General features: G+C 37.3%; 1 protein-coding gene and 1 long non-coding RNA gene across 4 annotated transcripts in view; one reads left to right on the top strand and one right to left on the bottom strand.

Moving 5' to 3' along the window:
- Positions 1–16245, bottom strand: part of LOC129870521 (uncharacterized) — a 54286-nt gene that overhangs the window by 27291 nt on the left and 10750 nt on the right. Inside the window, exons 3-9 of one of the 3 annotated variants that reach the window (XM_055945334.1) lie at positions 15189–15330; positions 14907–15121; positions 14755–14813; positions 14447–14541; positions 4373–4475; positions 4053–4147; positions 3880–3942 (exon numbers count right to left, since the gene is read on the bottom strand). In XM_055945334.1, the coding sequence (XP_055801309.1) occupies positions 3880–3942; positions 4053–4147; positions 4373–4475; positions 14447–14541; positions 14755–14813; positions 14907–15121; positions 15189–15330 (772 nt within the window). Of the gene's footprint in view, positions 1–3879; positions 3943–4052; positions 4148–4372; positions 4476–14446; positions 14542–14754; positions 14814–14900; positions 15122–15188; positions 15331–16245 lie in introns of all 3 variants that reach the window. The other 2 variants (XM_055945333.1, XM_055945335.1) reach the window with 2 other exon arrangements.
- On the top strand, positions 209–3406 carry LOC129870523 (uncharacterized). Its single transcript, XR_008762093.1, has 3 exons — positions 209–246; positions 333–1261; positions 1342–3406. It is a non-coding gene; the product is annotated as an uncharacterized LOC129870523 (long non-coding RNA).

Raw genomic sequence — 16245 nt, 5'->3', positions numbered from 1 at the left:
TTGAATCTCATGATGCTAGTGACTCTTCTACTGATTCAAATAAGATGTTTAACTTGTTTGAGAAGACTATCTTGAAAATAGGCAAGGAAAATGTGGTACAAGTTGTGACCGATAACGCAAGTGAGAACAAAAAAGCGGGTGACATGTTGAAGGGAGTGTTCCCGCATATTTTCTGGACTCCTTGTGCTGCTCATTGTATCAACTGGATGTTTGGTGACATTTTCAAAGAGGCCCCGTATTCTACAGGTGAACTTGAATCTTGATATTTAATGTTCTTTTTTAATCTTCATGTTAGTTTTCTTACTTATTAACTATTAAATTTTTTTGAATAGTTTTTGGTAAGGCTGTTAAGATACATTCTTATATCAGTCAAAGGGCACTGTTGTTGAATATGATGAGGAGATACACAAAGCAAAGAAACTTGGTAAAACCTGCTATGACAAGATTCGCAACAGCTTTTTTGACATTGCATAGTTTTTATATGCAAAAGAAAAATCTGAGAACCTTGTTTATGTCCACTGAATGGAATGAGAGTGTCTATGCAAAGGAAACTCTTGGGAAAGAAGTTGCGAGACACATCATCAGTCCATATTTTTGGAATGACACTGTTCAAGCACTTAGAGTTGGTGGTCCTTTAATTAATGTACTTCGTATGGTGGATGGGGAGAAAAAACCACCAATGGGCTACATTTATGAAGCCATGGATAGGGCCAAAGAAAGTATTGAAAAGGCATTCAATTATGATGACAGGAAATATATGAATGTTTTCAAAATCATTGATGCAAGGTGGACGGATCAACTTCATCAACCTTTACATGCAGCTGGACATATTTTGAACCCGGGGCTCTATTATAAAAATAATGAGATGAAGACTTTAACTGAAGAAGTGTGGTTGGGATATCATGCATGTGTTGAGAGGATGATCCTAGATAAAACTTTGCAAGACAAAATAGGGCATTCAATTATGATGACAGGAAATATATGAATGTTTTCAAAATCATTGATGCAAGGTGGACGGATCAACTTCATCAACCTTTACATGCAGCTGGACATATTTTGAACCCGGGGCTCTATTATAAAAATAATGAGATGAAGACTTTAACTGAAGAAGTGTGGTTGGGATATCATGCATGTGTTGAGAGGATGATCCTAGATAAAACTTTGCAAGACAAAATAGGGGATGAGCTTGGTGTGTACATGAAAGCTGATGGGCTACTTGGAATTGAGTCGGCCATTAGAGCTAGAACCTTAAGGTCACCAGGTGAGCATTTCAACATTTAACTATTAGAGCTTTAACTTTCAAATTATTACATATTAACTTTTAAAATAATTCTTCTACAGTTGAATGGTGGATGCAATATGGTCATAATGTCCCAAACTTGCAACAATTTGCTATTAGAGTGCAAAGTTTAACTTGTAGCTCATCCGGTTGCGAGAGAAATTGGAGCGTGTATGAACATGTGAGAACCTATATTACGTTATTACTAAATTAAATGGTATCTTAGTTGTCCAAAGTCCTCCCATTAATTACTTTCTACATATTCTATGCAGATTCACACAAAAAAGAGAAACAGACTTGAGTTAAAACGCCTGAATGATCTAGTGTTCATCAAATATAATAGAACATTGGTGCGTCGCTACAATGCTCGCAATACCATTGATCCAATTTTATTGGATAATATTGATGATGCAAATGAATGGTTAACTGAAGCACCCCAAAATCATGAAGATGAAGAAGTATATGAAGGAGAAGGTCTCACTTATGGTGAAGTTGCTACGGCTAGTGGTGTGGAGGAGAATATTTATGGTTTTAGGGGAAGTACTTTAAGGGGCAAGGAAAAAAGAGTAGCTACAGGTTCAAGTTCATGTTCAAAATCAAATAGAAGTAGAACTCTTGTTGATGAGTCCTCCGATGAGGAAGAAGATGAGGACCAAGTAGAAGTAGAACCCTTGTTGATGGCACTTCAAGAGTTTGAGGATCTTGTTGAAAAATAGGATTTTGCTCTTTTTGTGATTTGGTTATGCATTTGCTTTATATGTTGTTACTTATGAGGATTATTGACTATCTAGTTACTTTTTAATCTAAGTCTTTTGAGTTCTTGATTATTTATCTATGCATATTTTATATTTTATATTTTATATTTTTATACTAAATAGCGCTTTTTCTGAAAAAAGCATGCGCTTCGCTTCACGCTTCTCGCTTCTGTGAAGCGAGCCCCCGTCATTTTTTTCCGCTTCTCGCTTCTCAAAACACTGCACACTCATACACGTGGCTAGTCGAGTTCCTTTTGGTGAAGTGTTGGTGAGTCCTCATCCTATCGAGGGCGAGTTATGTCTTTGTTCTATCCTAAAGACTTTTTACTTCATTCATGTTTGAGGGTGAGCTAGGAACATGTCTTAGCCCCTGCCCTTCTTGTTTAGTAGAGACATTCATTGGACGAAATATGTAGAGTCCATGTAGTCAACTTTACGATCTTTTCATGATTCATGTTTAGACTCTTTCTATGTTATTTCCGCATTTACTTTACCTTATGTATGCTTAATGATATGTCAAGAGGCTTGGTTGGAGCCCTTTAGGGTTTCGATCTTTGTGTTACGACTAGGCCCTAGGTCGGGTCGTGACACGTGATTCTATTTTTCAAAGCATGGCAGCGTTCTAAGGCCATACAGAAGGGTTAAGCTCCGGTTACTTGAGTTGGAGCGTGCGCGGTCGGCCTACAGGTAGGCTACGACTTCCTTTCCTTAGATTGAGCATGTTTAAGCAATTGTATGTTGATTTATACAAGATTGGGGGTAATTGGTGGTCATGCATGCAAAATTTCTAGAAACCATGCATTAGGCTCTATTTCCGGGTAATTTGGGTTATTGAAGCATGTCTCATGTTATTATTGATCATCCATACTTTGTGGTGTGTATTGTGTGATTGGTTTTATCGTTGGAAGCATGTTTGGCCTTAGTCTAGGCTTAGACAAGATATTGCCATAGACTTGCGTACTTTTGGAGCTGTTAGGCCTTGAAACTTCTCCGACGTCGCATCGGATGGCTTAGCTCCTTTAGACTGATATAGCAGACTTGAGTCTGATAGTCTCGGTCTTAGCTAGGCAGTAACACCGTTGTTGGGACCTCTTATCCATAATTCTTTTATTTCGTCGACCCCAGGTTACTTGATTCTTGGTTTTGGAAGGCTACTCGTCGATTCTGGTTGGATGTGGTTTAGGCTGGAGTGATTTATTGATGGCACTTGGATTTATTTCCCCAAATGCTTTAAATCATGTTTTTTGCTCATGTCTAGATGTGTGTTCTATGATTTATGCCATGTTATGGGTACGTTATAGCCAACAATGGCATCAAGTGCCGGCTACCGTGACACAAAACTTCGACTTTGATCAATTTATATGATTCTTGTGCTGGCATTCTCTTTCTCCTCTGCTTCCTACAACAACAATTCCTGATTGCCTCCTATAACATGGACATTGAAGCCTTCATGACCAAGAATTTTTTTAGCTTGTTAGGGACTTGTATACCCAAGTATGAATAAGTGTGAGATTTGAAGAACCTCTTCATTTGTTCTGAAAGATCAACTTTTTACTAGTATTGGAATTAGATGGACCCAAATAAAGAAAACTAGATACCAAGGATTGTAGCCCGCAGATACTAATTATTAATATAAGAATTTTCAGTTGACAACCATATACCTAAAATTAAGCAGAAGAATTGTGACAAAATTCTAAGCTATAACTTCTTCAAAGCAGGACATCAAAGTTATACATTCTTAAGCTATAACTCATACATATCAGGACATCAAGGTAATAGATAGAGAACTTTAGATCAAAAAAGTACATCGAGAAAGTACAAGAAAAAGGTAGAAGCACGAGTTACCATCTCGATGCAGCAGCAGATACAAAAATTGGCTCCACAGGGCTGCATTTTAAATCCAACACGCTACATCCAGGAAAACATGAAATAGTGAGGATAAAAGAACAGGTAAGACAGTGTTCAAGTATTTCATTGTTCCACAAAGAAGAGAGAGTAAATCCATGTGTGTGAGGAACCTTGGGAATGCTTCTGTGCAGCTAAGATCACAAACAACACGCTTAGCATCAACATTCCATGCTTTGATTCCTCCATCAGCTGTGCCTATTAGAAGCTTTTCTCAAGATGAACATTAGTTCCAGAAGCTTTAGAATTCAATCCAGTATTGAAGCTAGCAACTATACTAATTAACATGAAAAAGAAACAAAAATCATGGAAGCTAATAATCTTTAGAATTCAATCTAGTATTGAAGCTAACAACTATACTAATTAACATGAAAAAGAAACAAAAATCATGGAAGCTAAAAATGTATGTCTACTATATTGACAGTGTCTATACCAGACGGTCAGATTTGCACTCCCACTCAAGTGACATGATCTCTGCACCACAATAGATGGTTGCATTTCTTGATGCTGGTGCTGATGAGTCATATGTCCATATCCTTCATCAGAATACATTAATGTCAATTCAAGATCAGGATCGCATAATTTGTTGGCAAGTCAAAAAGTTTCAGTGACAGTACACCAAGATGGTGTCTCTCTACAGAGTGTGGATATACATCAAACCCCACAAAATCAAATCATCTAAGTCTATACCATATCCTTTCACTAGAAAGAATGACTGAATGAAGATGAATCCCAGAGAAAAGATCAAATAGAAAAAAATGGAGCTCTTAAATTTCCTCATAGAATTTTGTTCACCCTTGAAAATTCTATAAGTTTTTCTCAAAGGGCATGATTGGAAAGCCACCCTGGTAATTGGATTTGGTGTAATTGGGTGTAATTACACTATCTCGCATGTTTGACCATGTAGTTACTTGGTCAGCAGGTAATTGGGTGTAATTGGCAAGGGGTAGGCTGTGAATTACTAGTAATTGCATGGTGTGATTACAAACTGATTACTTTTAAATTTCTTTCTTTTATTTCTATTTTTATTTTTTTGTTTTAATTTATTTTTTATTTTTACTATTTTGAATTCTTTTTTATTATTCTAACGTTTTCTAAAAATATGTTTTTTATTTTATATTTCATTTTCTTCTCATTCTCAACCTTTATTTCATGTGATTCCATGCAATTTTTCGTATTATCAATTTTTATATATATTTTATGTTTTTTCATTAGCATAATTATGTTAGTGTTCTAATTTTTTTAATTAAAGTAGAATTCATTGTTGAACAAGGTTATAGACTTACGTCTTTCATTTCTTTTAAATCATATTTATGTACGTTATGTTGAAATTTGACATAATAGTATTATGTTAAATTTTTTGTTTTGTATTTAGAACTTATGTGATATTTTCAGTTTCATTTGTTTTAGGAGTATTGACTCAATAATTCACATTGCAAGCTATTTTTTTAAGTTAGACTTGATAGATTATTTTTTGTCAAATGTTTTAATAATTTTATGACATATTTCATAATATTAATCTTTTTTGTCCAATATGCATTTCATGATGTTCATAGAAATTTTGTACTTTTAGTTTTTATGATTAATTTAATTAAAATATACTAATTTGAAAAATATAAATCAATTATGTTTTATAATATTAGTTAAGAATATATGTTTATCAATTAATATATTTTCACAAGACAATATATGTCTTAAATATATAATCTAATATCATTTATAAAGGCCCTTATTTGTCTAATATAAATTTTTAATTTTAGATAATTAATTTTTCTTATTAAGATTTAATATAACCCTATGATTACACTTGTGCAACCAAACAATATACTTGTAATTACACTCTAATTACACTATGGCAAACAAACAGGTCATCGTAATTCTAGGTTTAGTAATTACTAGGCTAGTAATTACTACCATAGTAATAATTACTAGCCTAGTAATTACACCAATTCAAATTACCATGTTGTTTTCAAAAACAGACCCTACATTAGCCAAAAAGTACAATGAGAAGTTTCCTTGCATAGTTCTTTATTCTAGTCTCCAGCTTTTTCATCCCACGGCTAGCCATAACCTTGCAATCGTTCTAGGCAGCTCCCTACAATTAACATGGACAAAACTAGAGCTCGTAACTGTAGGAAACTACAATGTAATAAAAAGTGATTCACCTCCCATATGCTTCTTACAGAAACACCAACTTACTACGATGAACGTCTGTTCCTCAAATTATCAGCCATCAGAATGGCATCCAAGCCGTAAACCATGTAAGAAATGATAGTTATTAGTGCTTTTGTCCTCCCAATTGATATCCACATTCACTTGTGTCTCGTGTTACCCAAACTATTATAACATGATTTAACTAAAAATTGTTTTGAAGTTGTTCTTTACCTTAGTAATCTATCAACCTCCCCATAGTGTTTACATCAGTAGACCTTCTGTAGGAAATGGTTCAATTAATCCCCTCAATCTGTTGTGGGACTTTGAACAGGTTTTCTGAAAGAGAAGTCACACAATACTTGATCTCCTTCCTTGACATCTTCTCCAGATTTATAGTGTTATAGAATTTTAGGAGTTGTACCACCACACCAAATATCCAACCAAAATAAGACATATCTACTGTTTCCGATTGCAAAATTAATAAAGTTAAAGTACTTTTCTTTAATCTTTCACAATTCCCTTCCACACACTAATTTTCATGAGGTGGTGATATCCTTAGGGGATCACTTTATCGACTACCCCTATATTTTTCCTGAATCGTCATTTTTCACATGACTTGGTCTTCATGTGCAAACCTCCATAATTGTTTGCCTAAAAAGGTTTGGTAATGTTTTCTTCTTTTCATTTAAGAATGAAAGATTTGGCATCGCTGACCATACCTACCAAATGGAATCATCCTTCTCCCTCTGTTACATCAGATAAAATATCTTAAATCTCTCATCACCTTCTCAATTCCTTACTGAAATATGACGGGAAAAAAACAAGAACATGAAGAATGTAGGAATTTTGAGCGCATACAATTTGGTGAGTGCATAATTTCATGGTTTATGAAATTGAGTCTCCTTTAACAGTGCTCTAGCAGATAGAGAGTTTCATGGCTAGATTTTCTGGGGTTCAAGTGATGGTAATCAGAGGTATCATTGAAGTTCCTGGAATAAACTGTTTTTCCTACTGATGAATTGGGTTTGGGTTTCAGATATATGCAAGATATTAGTGTCAGTTTGACCATGAAAAGGTGGAGGATGTTTAGAACCTGTAAATCCTTGTGGTCAGATTTCCTAAATTCCAAATAATGCCGAACACTATCTCCTATAGCTATACAGAGCAGAGCCATAGAGTCACATATATGGAAAAATATGCTCAAGATTAGGGATCACGTAGAGGAGAGACTTAATTTGGAAAATCGATAAACGGAATTCCAATCTATGATGGGACAATTGGACTGAAATGGGGGCTATGGCACAAATCATTCAAATGGATGATGTCCCTGAAAATCAAGTCAGTAAGGTTTCTACCGAAGGCAGATTGGAGATTGATGACATGCGATTCCAGAATTTCTAGCTAAACACATCCAAGCCATAGCCCATCTAGATGTCAAACAATAGTGGATCCTTCACCACATCCGCAGCCTGGATTTTTATTTTTATTTTTGATAAGGTAACATCAACAACATACCCAATAAAATCCCACAAGTGGGGTCAGGGAGGGTAGAATGTACACAGACCTTACCACTGCCCCATGGAGATAGAGAGGTTGTTTCCGAAAGACCCTCAGCTCAAAAGTATAAGCCTCAAGTAGGAGAGAAAAACAATATATATAACATAATGGCTAGAACGAAAAGCGATGCAAATATTACAAGACAAGAACAATAACAATAGCAAAATAATGTGATAATCAAAAGGCAATAGCAACACTACTATAAAGGCACGCCTAGACCTAAGACCAACCCTAAACTGTCACAAGGCAAGACAACATTCTACCCTACCAGCCTTCTACCCTAATCTCGACCTCCACTCCTTTCTATCTAAAGTCATGTACTCGGTGATATAGAGTTGTGTCATATTCTGTCTAATAACCTCTCCTCAATACTTTTTCGGTCTACTCCTACCCCTCCGCTTAACCCCCAAATCCAACCACTCTCACCTCCTAACTGGAGCATCAACACGCCTCCTTTGCACATACCCAAACAATCTCAGTCTTGTTTTTCTCATCTTGTCTGCCACAGAGGCCACTCCACCTTCTTCCGAATAACTTCATTCCTAATCTTATAACTCTTAGTATGTCCGCACATCCATCTCAGCATCCTCATCTCCTCAACATCCATCTTCTGAACATGAGAGTTCTTGAATGGTCAGCACTCCACTCCATATAACAACGGTCTAACCACCATTCTGTAGAACTTACATTTTAAGTTTAGGTAGTATCTTCTTATCACACAGGACTCAAGAGGCAAGCCTCCACTTCATTCATACTGCCCCAATGCAATGTGTGACATTATCATCGATGTCCCCATTACTCTAGATGACGGATTCAAGGTATTTAAAGTTACCTTTCTTGGAGATAGGCAGTGTTGAAAGGTTATCGCCTCGTCGCCTATGGCAAGAGGCGAGGCGAGGTGAGGAGACCATTCATCGCCTATTAGCTTTGTGGCGAAGCAATCTTCAAATGGCGACAAAGGCAAGAGGCGAGAAAGGTGTCGCCTTTTGTATTTTCTTAAAAAAAAAAGCGACCAATTTAAGGTTTAAAAGTTAAAAGGTAATTTTAGGGTTTTCTTTCTAAATTTGCACAGTTGCACTCTTAGAATGCTACTGCAACTCCAACCAGTCGAATTGACTAGATTTCTCCAGCGACCAGCCAGACTTTTTCGGCGACTCCAAAGTCGTTCAATACGTATTTCTTCTTTTCTTCTTCAAATTTCTTCTTCCTCCATTGCTTTTTCCTTCATCTTCTTCTTTAGAGTTACTTCTACCTCTGTTTATTTCCCTCACTGTTTTTGACTTTTGTTCCGTCTTATTATCATTCATGTTCTAGACTTTTAGTATGTACAATCCATTTTCAATTTTTGAATTAAAATATTTGTTACTATGTAATTGTCATTGAGATCTTGATTATTTATATATGCAATTAATATTTTAATTTTTTGGTATTAATCGTCTCCGCATTTCAAAAAGGCGAGCAGCGAGCCTTGAGGTAAGGCATACCTTTGTAGCCTTTCACCATCCAAAACACTAGGGATACGTAGAGTGGCAAGCCTCACTTCCATGCCCTCTTCATCCATCGCAACACTAAATTTGCACTCCAAGTATTCTGTTTTGGTTCGACTCAATTTGAACCCTTTAGACTCTAGAGTTTATCTCCAAACCTCCAACCTATCATTAACTCTGTCCCGAGTCTCATCAATTAAAACTATGTCATTGCAAATAGCATACATGTAAGACCTCGAAAGTTGAAAAGTCCTAAAACGAGGTTCAAAAGATGAATCCCTAGAAATCTCAACTTTTTGGCACCAGGTGATGACAAAGAAGGCCATCACGAGTCGTATTACTCACCACGTCCCGTGGTGAGGCATCGTGGTTAAGTTCGTAACACTCAGGCCTGCAGGTAAAGGACAACGACAGGGGACCATGGTCCGTCCTCCTGCAGACCCTGTTGGCCACAGTACATCCCTTCCACTACGGGCCGTGGTGGGTCTCGTGGTGGGAAGCCCTTGCAAGGACACTTGCCCAAAATCTTAAGTCCCTCACCATGACACAGGTCAACAGACCGTAGTGTCCTTCACAGACCGTTATGGTCTCCGTGAAGGAGGTCCTGCAGGTTTCCCTTTTTCCCAAGTTTAAGACTTTAAGCACGGACACCGCCACGGACCATGGTGAAGTTCACAGACCGTGGTGGGTTCTCCGTGAGCCTCAGTTTCTAATTTTTTTAATGGAGGGTATTTTAGTCATTCCCTATGTTTCATTAATGAATGTGGAAAAATTTTGGGACTAGATTCTTACCCATTAACTAACCTAACTTCCCATAACCCTCTCATTCTCTCATTAACCTCCCAATCTCAAAATCTTCTCTCCCAAAGTTCCTCTCAAGAGTCTTCTTCTTCTCCACACAATTTCAAAGGATTTCTTCAAGGTCAAGCTTCAATTCTCATCAGTCTAGGGCTCCTAAAGGTCAAGGTATGTGGGACTTCATTCATGGGTACCTTTCACCCATGAAATCCCAAAGTTTTCTCTCAAACTTCCTTATGATTTCTTCAATCAAAAAGCTCTAATTTCATGATTTGCATTAGGTCTTCCTAATTATGATATATTTCAATGCTATTAGCCTTCTTGTGCATAATTCATATTATATTGCATGATTTTAAGATGAATTTCAATGAATCATGATATACGCTAGTTTCAATTATAATTTATAAGTTATGATCATGATTTTCAAGTTATATTCAATGAAAGCTTTATTGAATGATCTTCAAGGTTTATGAACGATTTATGAAAAAATTTGAATGATAGATTCTATGATGTTTCAAGCAAAGTTAATGAAAGAGTGACTTAAGACCCTAATGATATTATTCTAAAAATGATTCGTAATGATGGAAGGCCAACACCCACATTACATGAATCAAATGACGAATGAGCTATTCCTATGATATGCTATTATGATATGATATGTATTCCGTGGAATGTTGATTTAGCATCGAGTGTACTTTGAGGTAGGGGCTCGACCTAAGCCCTAGTAGCAACCCTTAATCCCTTAAACTACGTTGCCACCATAAGATTTTATTTACCAATATGATTTTGATGTTGATGATGACAATGTTGGACGGAGCCTACCTTGGCAAGTAGCCTCCCTCTTTCTCGATGTGGGGATCATCAGATGTCATGTCATGGCTCACATGGTCGTATATGTCGATTAAAAGTCTCATCCCACACTATTTAAACAAAGTTATAAAGTTTTCATCATGATGATGTTTTCGATTCATTGACCAATAAGATAAATGTTTTAAAAGTCTCATCCCACACTATTTACTCATGTTTTAAAGATATTGGTTTTGCATCTCATGATTCAATTGGTTATGTCTTATATTTATTGATCATGCATACTTCTCACATACTTAGTGCATTTCATGTACTAATGCATACATATAGGGACAGACGATCATCGCGCACATCCTATTCGTGAGTAGAGTTGAGCCTAGACTGATACTTGTGGTGAGTCCTCAAGTTTCGAGGACAAGACATTTCATTTCATTGTATCACTTGATTACTTTCATTCTCTTATGTTGTCATGGGTGAGCTAGGAGCTTGTTTTATGCCTCCATCTAGTTAGTAGAGGCATGTTAAATTTTGAGATTCTATGTTGTCACTCCTTTCTCATTTTGAGACTTGTGCCCTTTTATTGAGACTATGATTCCGTGTTTTGATTTAGTTTTATTGTTTTATTTACCTTATGTATGCTTATGAATGATATGTTAAGAGGCTTGGTTGGGGTCCCTCTAGATTCTAATCACCGTGTCACGACTAGTTCCTAGTTCGGGTCGTGACAATACACTATGAAACCTCCTCCTGAATAGACCGTGTCAGTTCATCCATCACCAAGGCAAAAAGAAAAAGACTCAGCACAGATCCCTAATAGTCTCATCACAACAGGAAAATGCTCTAAGTCATCTCCCCCGTCCAAACTCGAGTCTTGGCTCCATAATACATGTCATTTATCGCCCTAATATACATCATCAGGACACCTTTAACTTCAAGACACCTCCAAAGAACATCCCTCAAGACTTTGTCATAAGTAGACTTTGTCATAAGTCTTTTCAAGATTAATGAAACACCATATGAAGATCCATCTTTCTTTCCTTAAATTTCTCCACCAGTCTCCGCATAAGATGGATTGCTTCAGTAGTCAACCGTCCGGCATGAATCCGAACTGATTCACTGAAATTGACACTCCTCTCCTCACCCTCATCTCCATCACTCTTTCCCATATTTTCATAGTGTGGCCTAGCAATTTGATACCCCTGTAATTATTACAATTTTGGATATGAGCCTTGTTCTTGTACAATGGAACCAAAGTACTCCACCTCGATTCATCGGGGCATCTTAGCTGTCTTCAAAATAACATTAAACAACCTAGTCAACCAATCCAAACCTGCCTTGTCAATGCTCTTTCAAAGGTCCACCGAAATCTCATCGAGCCCGGTCGCTCTCCCCCTCTTCATCGTGCTAATAGCACGTTTAACCTCCTCAATCCTAAAACACCTTTAGTACCCAAAGTCCCGAAGATTATGAGAATTCGCCAAATCACCCAGAACAATGTCTTTGTCCCCTTTTTCATTTAAGAGTCTATGAAAGTAAGCTTGTCACCTTTGCTTGATAGAGTTCTCATCCACTAACACTTCACCTTCATCATCCTTGATGCACTTTACTAGATCCAAGTCGCGAGTTTTTCTCTCTCGCGCTTTGGCGAGCATATACAATCTCTTATCCCCACTTTTTTCTCCTAACTCGACATATAAGCGTTCAAAAGTTGTCTTAGCACTGGTGACCGCCAACTTCACTTCCGTCTTCGCCGTCTTATAGATATCTCTCCTGGAGTTTGCTAATGCTTTTGAGTTGATAATTGCTAACTCGTGTTTTCTGAAAAGGGAAAATCAATTAGTTGCCTTTAGTAGCACGGTAGCTAGGACTCAGATTGATTACTTACTGCTCCAAAAGGGTGATAGAGGCCTGTGTAAGGATTGCAAAGTTATTCCGAGTGAAAATATTACTACCCAACATAGACTCTTGGTGATGGACTTAGAAGTTAAGAGGGATAGGAGAAAGAAGACATTTTATGATTGACCGAGGATTAGATGGGGGGTCGGACTCCATTAACAAGTCAGTTGTATACAAAACGAAGAGAACCTACAACAAAATGTGTTTCTCAACTAAAGAGATAAAATCCTCTATATAAGTAGGGACCTTGTAAGTACACCAAAAAGTAACGAGAGACAAAACACCTCTTTGCAATTTTACAAAATCTTGCTCCACCCCATCAAAAGCACTCATATTTCTCTTTTTCCAAATGACCACATGATTGCTAAGGGGAAAATACTCCATGCCCTTGGGCGTCTCTTTCCCTACCCCATCCTGGAATTCTGCTAGACAATGCAAAGATAAATCTGCTTTTATGAAGAGGATTTGACATAAATTTCTTCCTTTTAAGATATCATTTCTTGTGTGGAGGATTACAAAAAGAGAAGCGGACCTGGATGATGATTGATATCAGGATAAAATTTGGCCAGGCTTATGTCTCCAGATATATCTGTAGTAGGAGCTCACAAGGGGAAACTATTCATCACACCTTTAGGGGTGGTAATTTAGTTCATATGACATGGAAGGCCTTTGGTAGTCCTTTTGTTTTAACAGGTAAAGAAGGCCTTTGGTAGTTCTCTTGGAGTTAGAAAGGAAGAAATGGCTACCAGAGCAATGAACCTTAGGTGGTGGGACACCAAGCCTGTAAAAACTATCCACCAAACCATCCTTCAGATCACACCTGTAATAATTTGCTGGAAGACATGGAAGGTCAGGTGTGAAGCCGGGTATGAAGATGCCAAATCTATGCTAAAAGAATTCATCAGGTTTAAATGCATTTTAAATGGGTAGTATCAAAGACTAAGAGCAACTATGAAATGGACAAGGCCCCCTGATACTTGGTTTAAAATCAAGACAGATGGTAACAAGAACATGGAAGGAATATCTGGTGCAGGAGGATATGTAGGGACAAGGATTCATGAACATGGCATTTTATTGTGTTTTGGGAAGAGGCAGTAGCAACATGACTGTTGTAAAGGCGGTTCTTTTTGGCTTGAACTTGGTATATAGATTATGGTTTTAATCGCATTATACTAGAATGTGACTCTCTTCTAGTCATAGATATGCTGCAGGAACGAGTAAACCAGCATGGCAGATGCAGGATACCATTAGAAAAGCCCAGCAGGGCAATGTAATTGCTGAATCCAGCATTTTCCAGAACAATAACTTCTTGTGATTTACCGGAAGTCCAGAACCAACAAAGAGCCATACTGTTTGGACTTTATCCAGATGGCTGCGATAAGGAGTAAACAAGAAGAACTCTTTTGAGAATGGAAATCTCTTCTCTTCTGTTACTTCACGGTGTACTTTAGTATAAATGGAGGAGGAGGAAATTGTCTAGTAAGTTTTTGTATAGACTTGCATGAATTGTGAGGTAAGGATGTTTAATCCCCCTTTTTTGATTGTACCCATTTGTGAAAGAATGAAAGGGAGATGCCACCAGAGGGCGTAATTATTTATTATTTTTTAAGTAAGTGCACAATTACAAAATTAAATCAAAATAGTGATAAGGTACTTCAAACTCCAACTTCAGTGATTCTTTAACTCTCTGGGTAAGGTATTACACAAAATTTCTTCATATTTCAGAAACATTTATTTATTTTTGAGATCAACAAATACAATGTTTCAGAAACATTTAACGAGAATGCATGTCAGCTAGGGGAATATACCTGACTGTCCCATCCACAGAAGCACTAGCAACATTGTCCCCAGTAGCAGAAAAACGGCAACGACTTATTGGACTTGTGTGGCCTAAGAATGTCTCCTGTAAAATATTATTGCAGAAACATCAATTAACCCCACCTCAGTTCCCAAAATTAAGAACAATTATAGAAGTTATGTCCCTGACTTTATGATGAGCATGAATAGAAAAATGAAGACAGGAGGTGCTGAAGTAATTAGGGAGAAGAAAAAACTGAAAACTCGGGCTAATTAAGAGTCTACCTGGAAGTATTTACCAAAAAAAAAAAAAGTCTACCTGGAAGTCCACTCTCACTTCAGGGAATTCTTCTTCTCTATGCGCTTCATTTCCAGTGTCTGTCGAAAGATCACATAACAGCTCATCTCAGAATCAGCAGAATCAGAATCATCATAAGAAGAAGAAGAAGGCATCACTTCTCTCACTCTGACCACTGTGACTACTAAGTTTAGAAGTTGAAACTTGAGTATCATCAGGCCTGATATCCTCACTGTGTTTAGGTTCTCTTTCACCAGCTTGTGGACTTGCAGAGACACAAATAACATGAGATGACGCTGGTACGAAAACTGTGGGTTCCCCAGAACCAGCAAGAGGATTTGATGAGCTGTTAGTCCCAACAATGACTTCCGTTGCTAACAAAGAATTACTGAGATCAAACAATGCAATTAGTAGACTTCAGATTTTCAGTAAAGGCAAATTGTAACAGCTGTCACCTCCTTAACTGATGCAACTGAGTCTCTTTCTCCTCCAACAATACTTGAAGTTGCGCAAGTTTGAAATTAAGTTGCTTTATGTCTCCTTTGAGGCGACTCACCATATTCCTTTCAGAACTCATCTTCATTAACGCAGGGATACATGACATAGCTAAGGAGAAACTCAATGGAGGCACAATGGTAAAGAAAACAAATGGGTGACAACTAAAAAGAAATCATCTGCAAGCACATAATACCATCCATAATCAATGACATGCATTAGGATGAATGAAACTACTTCCTTAAACAGCCAAGTCCAAATATACCAAACAAGGAGTTACACAGTCCCTGACTTAACAACAAATGACTCTCAAACAGATTATTTAGTATTAAGAATTAGGAAATTGTTAATTATGGGAACACAATCACGCCTCTTTCGAAACGAACTAGCAATGGAGCTCCATCTCCATTTGAATTTTTCCATTCAGATATATGTGGTCCAAGTTGTGTCAGCTCTACTTCAGGTTTTCATTTTTATGTCACCTTTGTTGATAATGGTTCTCGGTGCACTTAGTTATTTCTTATGAAAAAATAGAACTTAGTTATTTTCTATCTTAGAAGGGGGGCCTTGTTGTAACTAGTAAAGTTGTTGCCATGTGGCCAAGAGGTCACAGGTTCGAGCTCTGGAAAAAACCTCTTGTAGAAATGCAGGGTAAGACTGTGTACAATAGACCCTTGTGGTCCATCCCTTCCCCAAACTCTGCGCATAGCGGGAGTTTAGTGCACCGGGGTACCCTTAGTTATTTTTTATCTTTCAAATCTTTTGCTGAAATTCATATTCACTTTGATGTTTCTATCAAGAAATTATTCTGTGACAATGCATGATAAAAAAATTCTTCACCTATTGTTTTTTTTGTCTTCACAAGGTATTTTACACTTCATGTTTTGCATATACATTTTTTTGAGAACATTAACAGTAGTATACAAGTGTAGCACAAAGACTGTACTAAAGTCCTCTATACAGTTACAAAAAAACCAGCAGCATGCCTATCTTTTACCACCTACTAGAGGGATGCTA

The sequence above is a fragment of the Solanum dulcamara genome, chromosome 10 (assembly GCF_947179165.1).
Source record: "Solanum dulcamara chromosome 10, daSolDulc1.2, whole genome shotgun sequence".
NCBI lineage: Eukaryota > Viridiplantae > Streptophyta > Magnoliopsida > Solanales > Solanaceae > Solanum > Solanum dulcamara.
The sequence above is the reverse complement of the archived record's forward strand: the minus strand, read 5'-3'. Positions and strand labels throughout refer to the sequence as shown.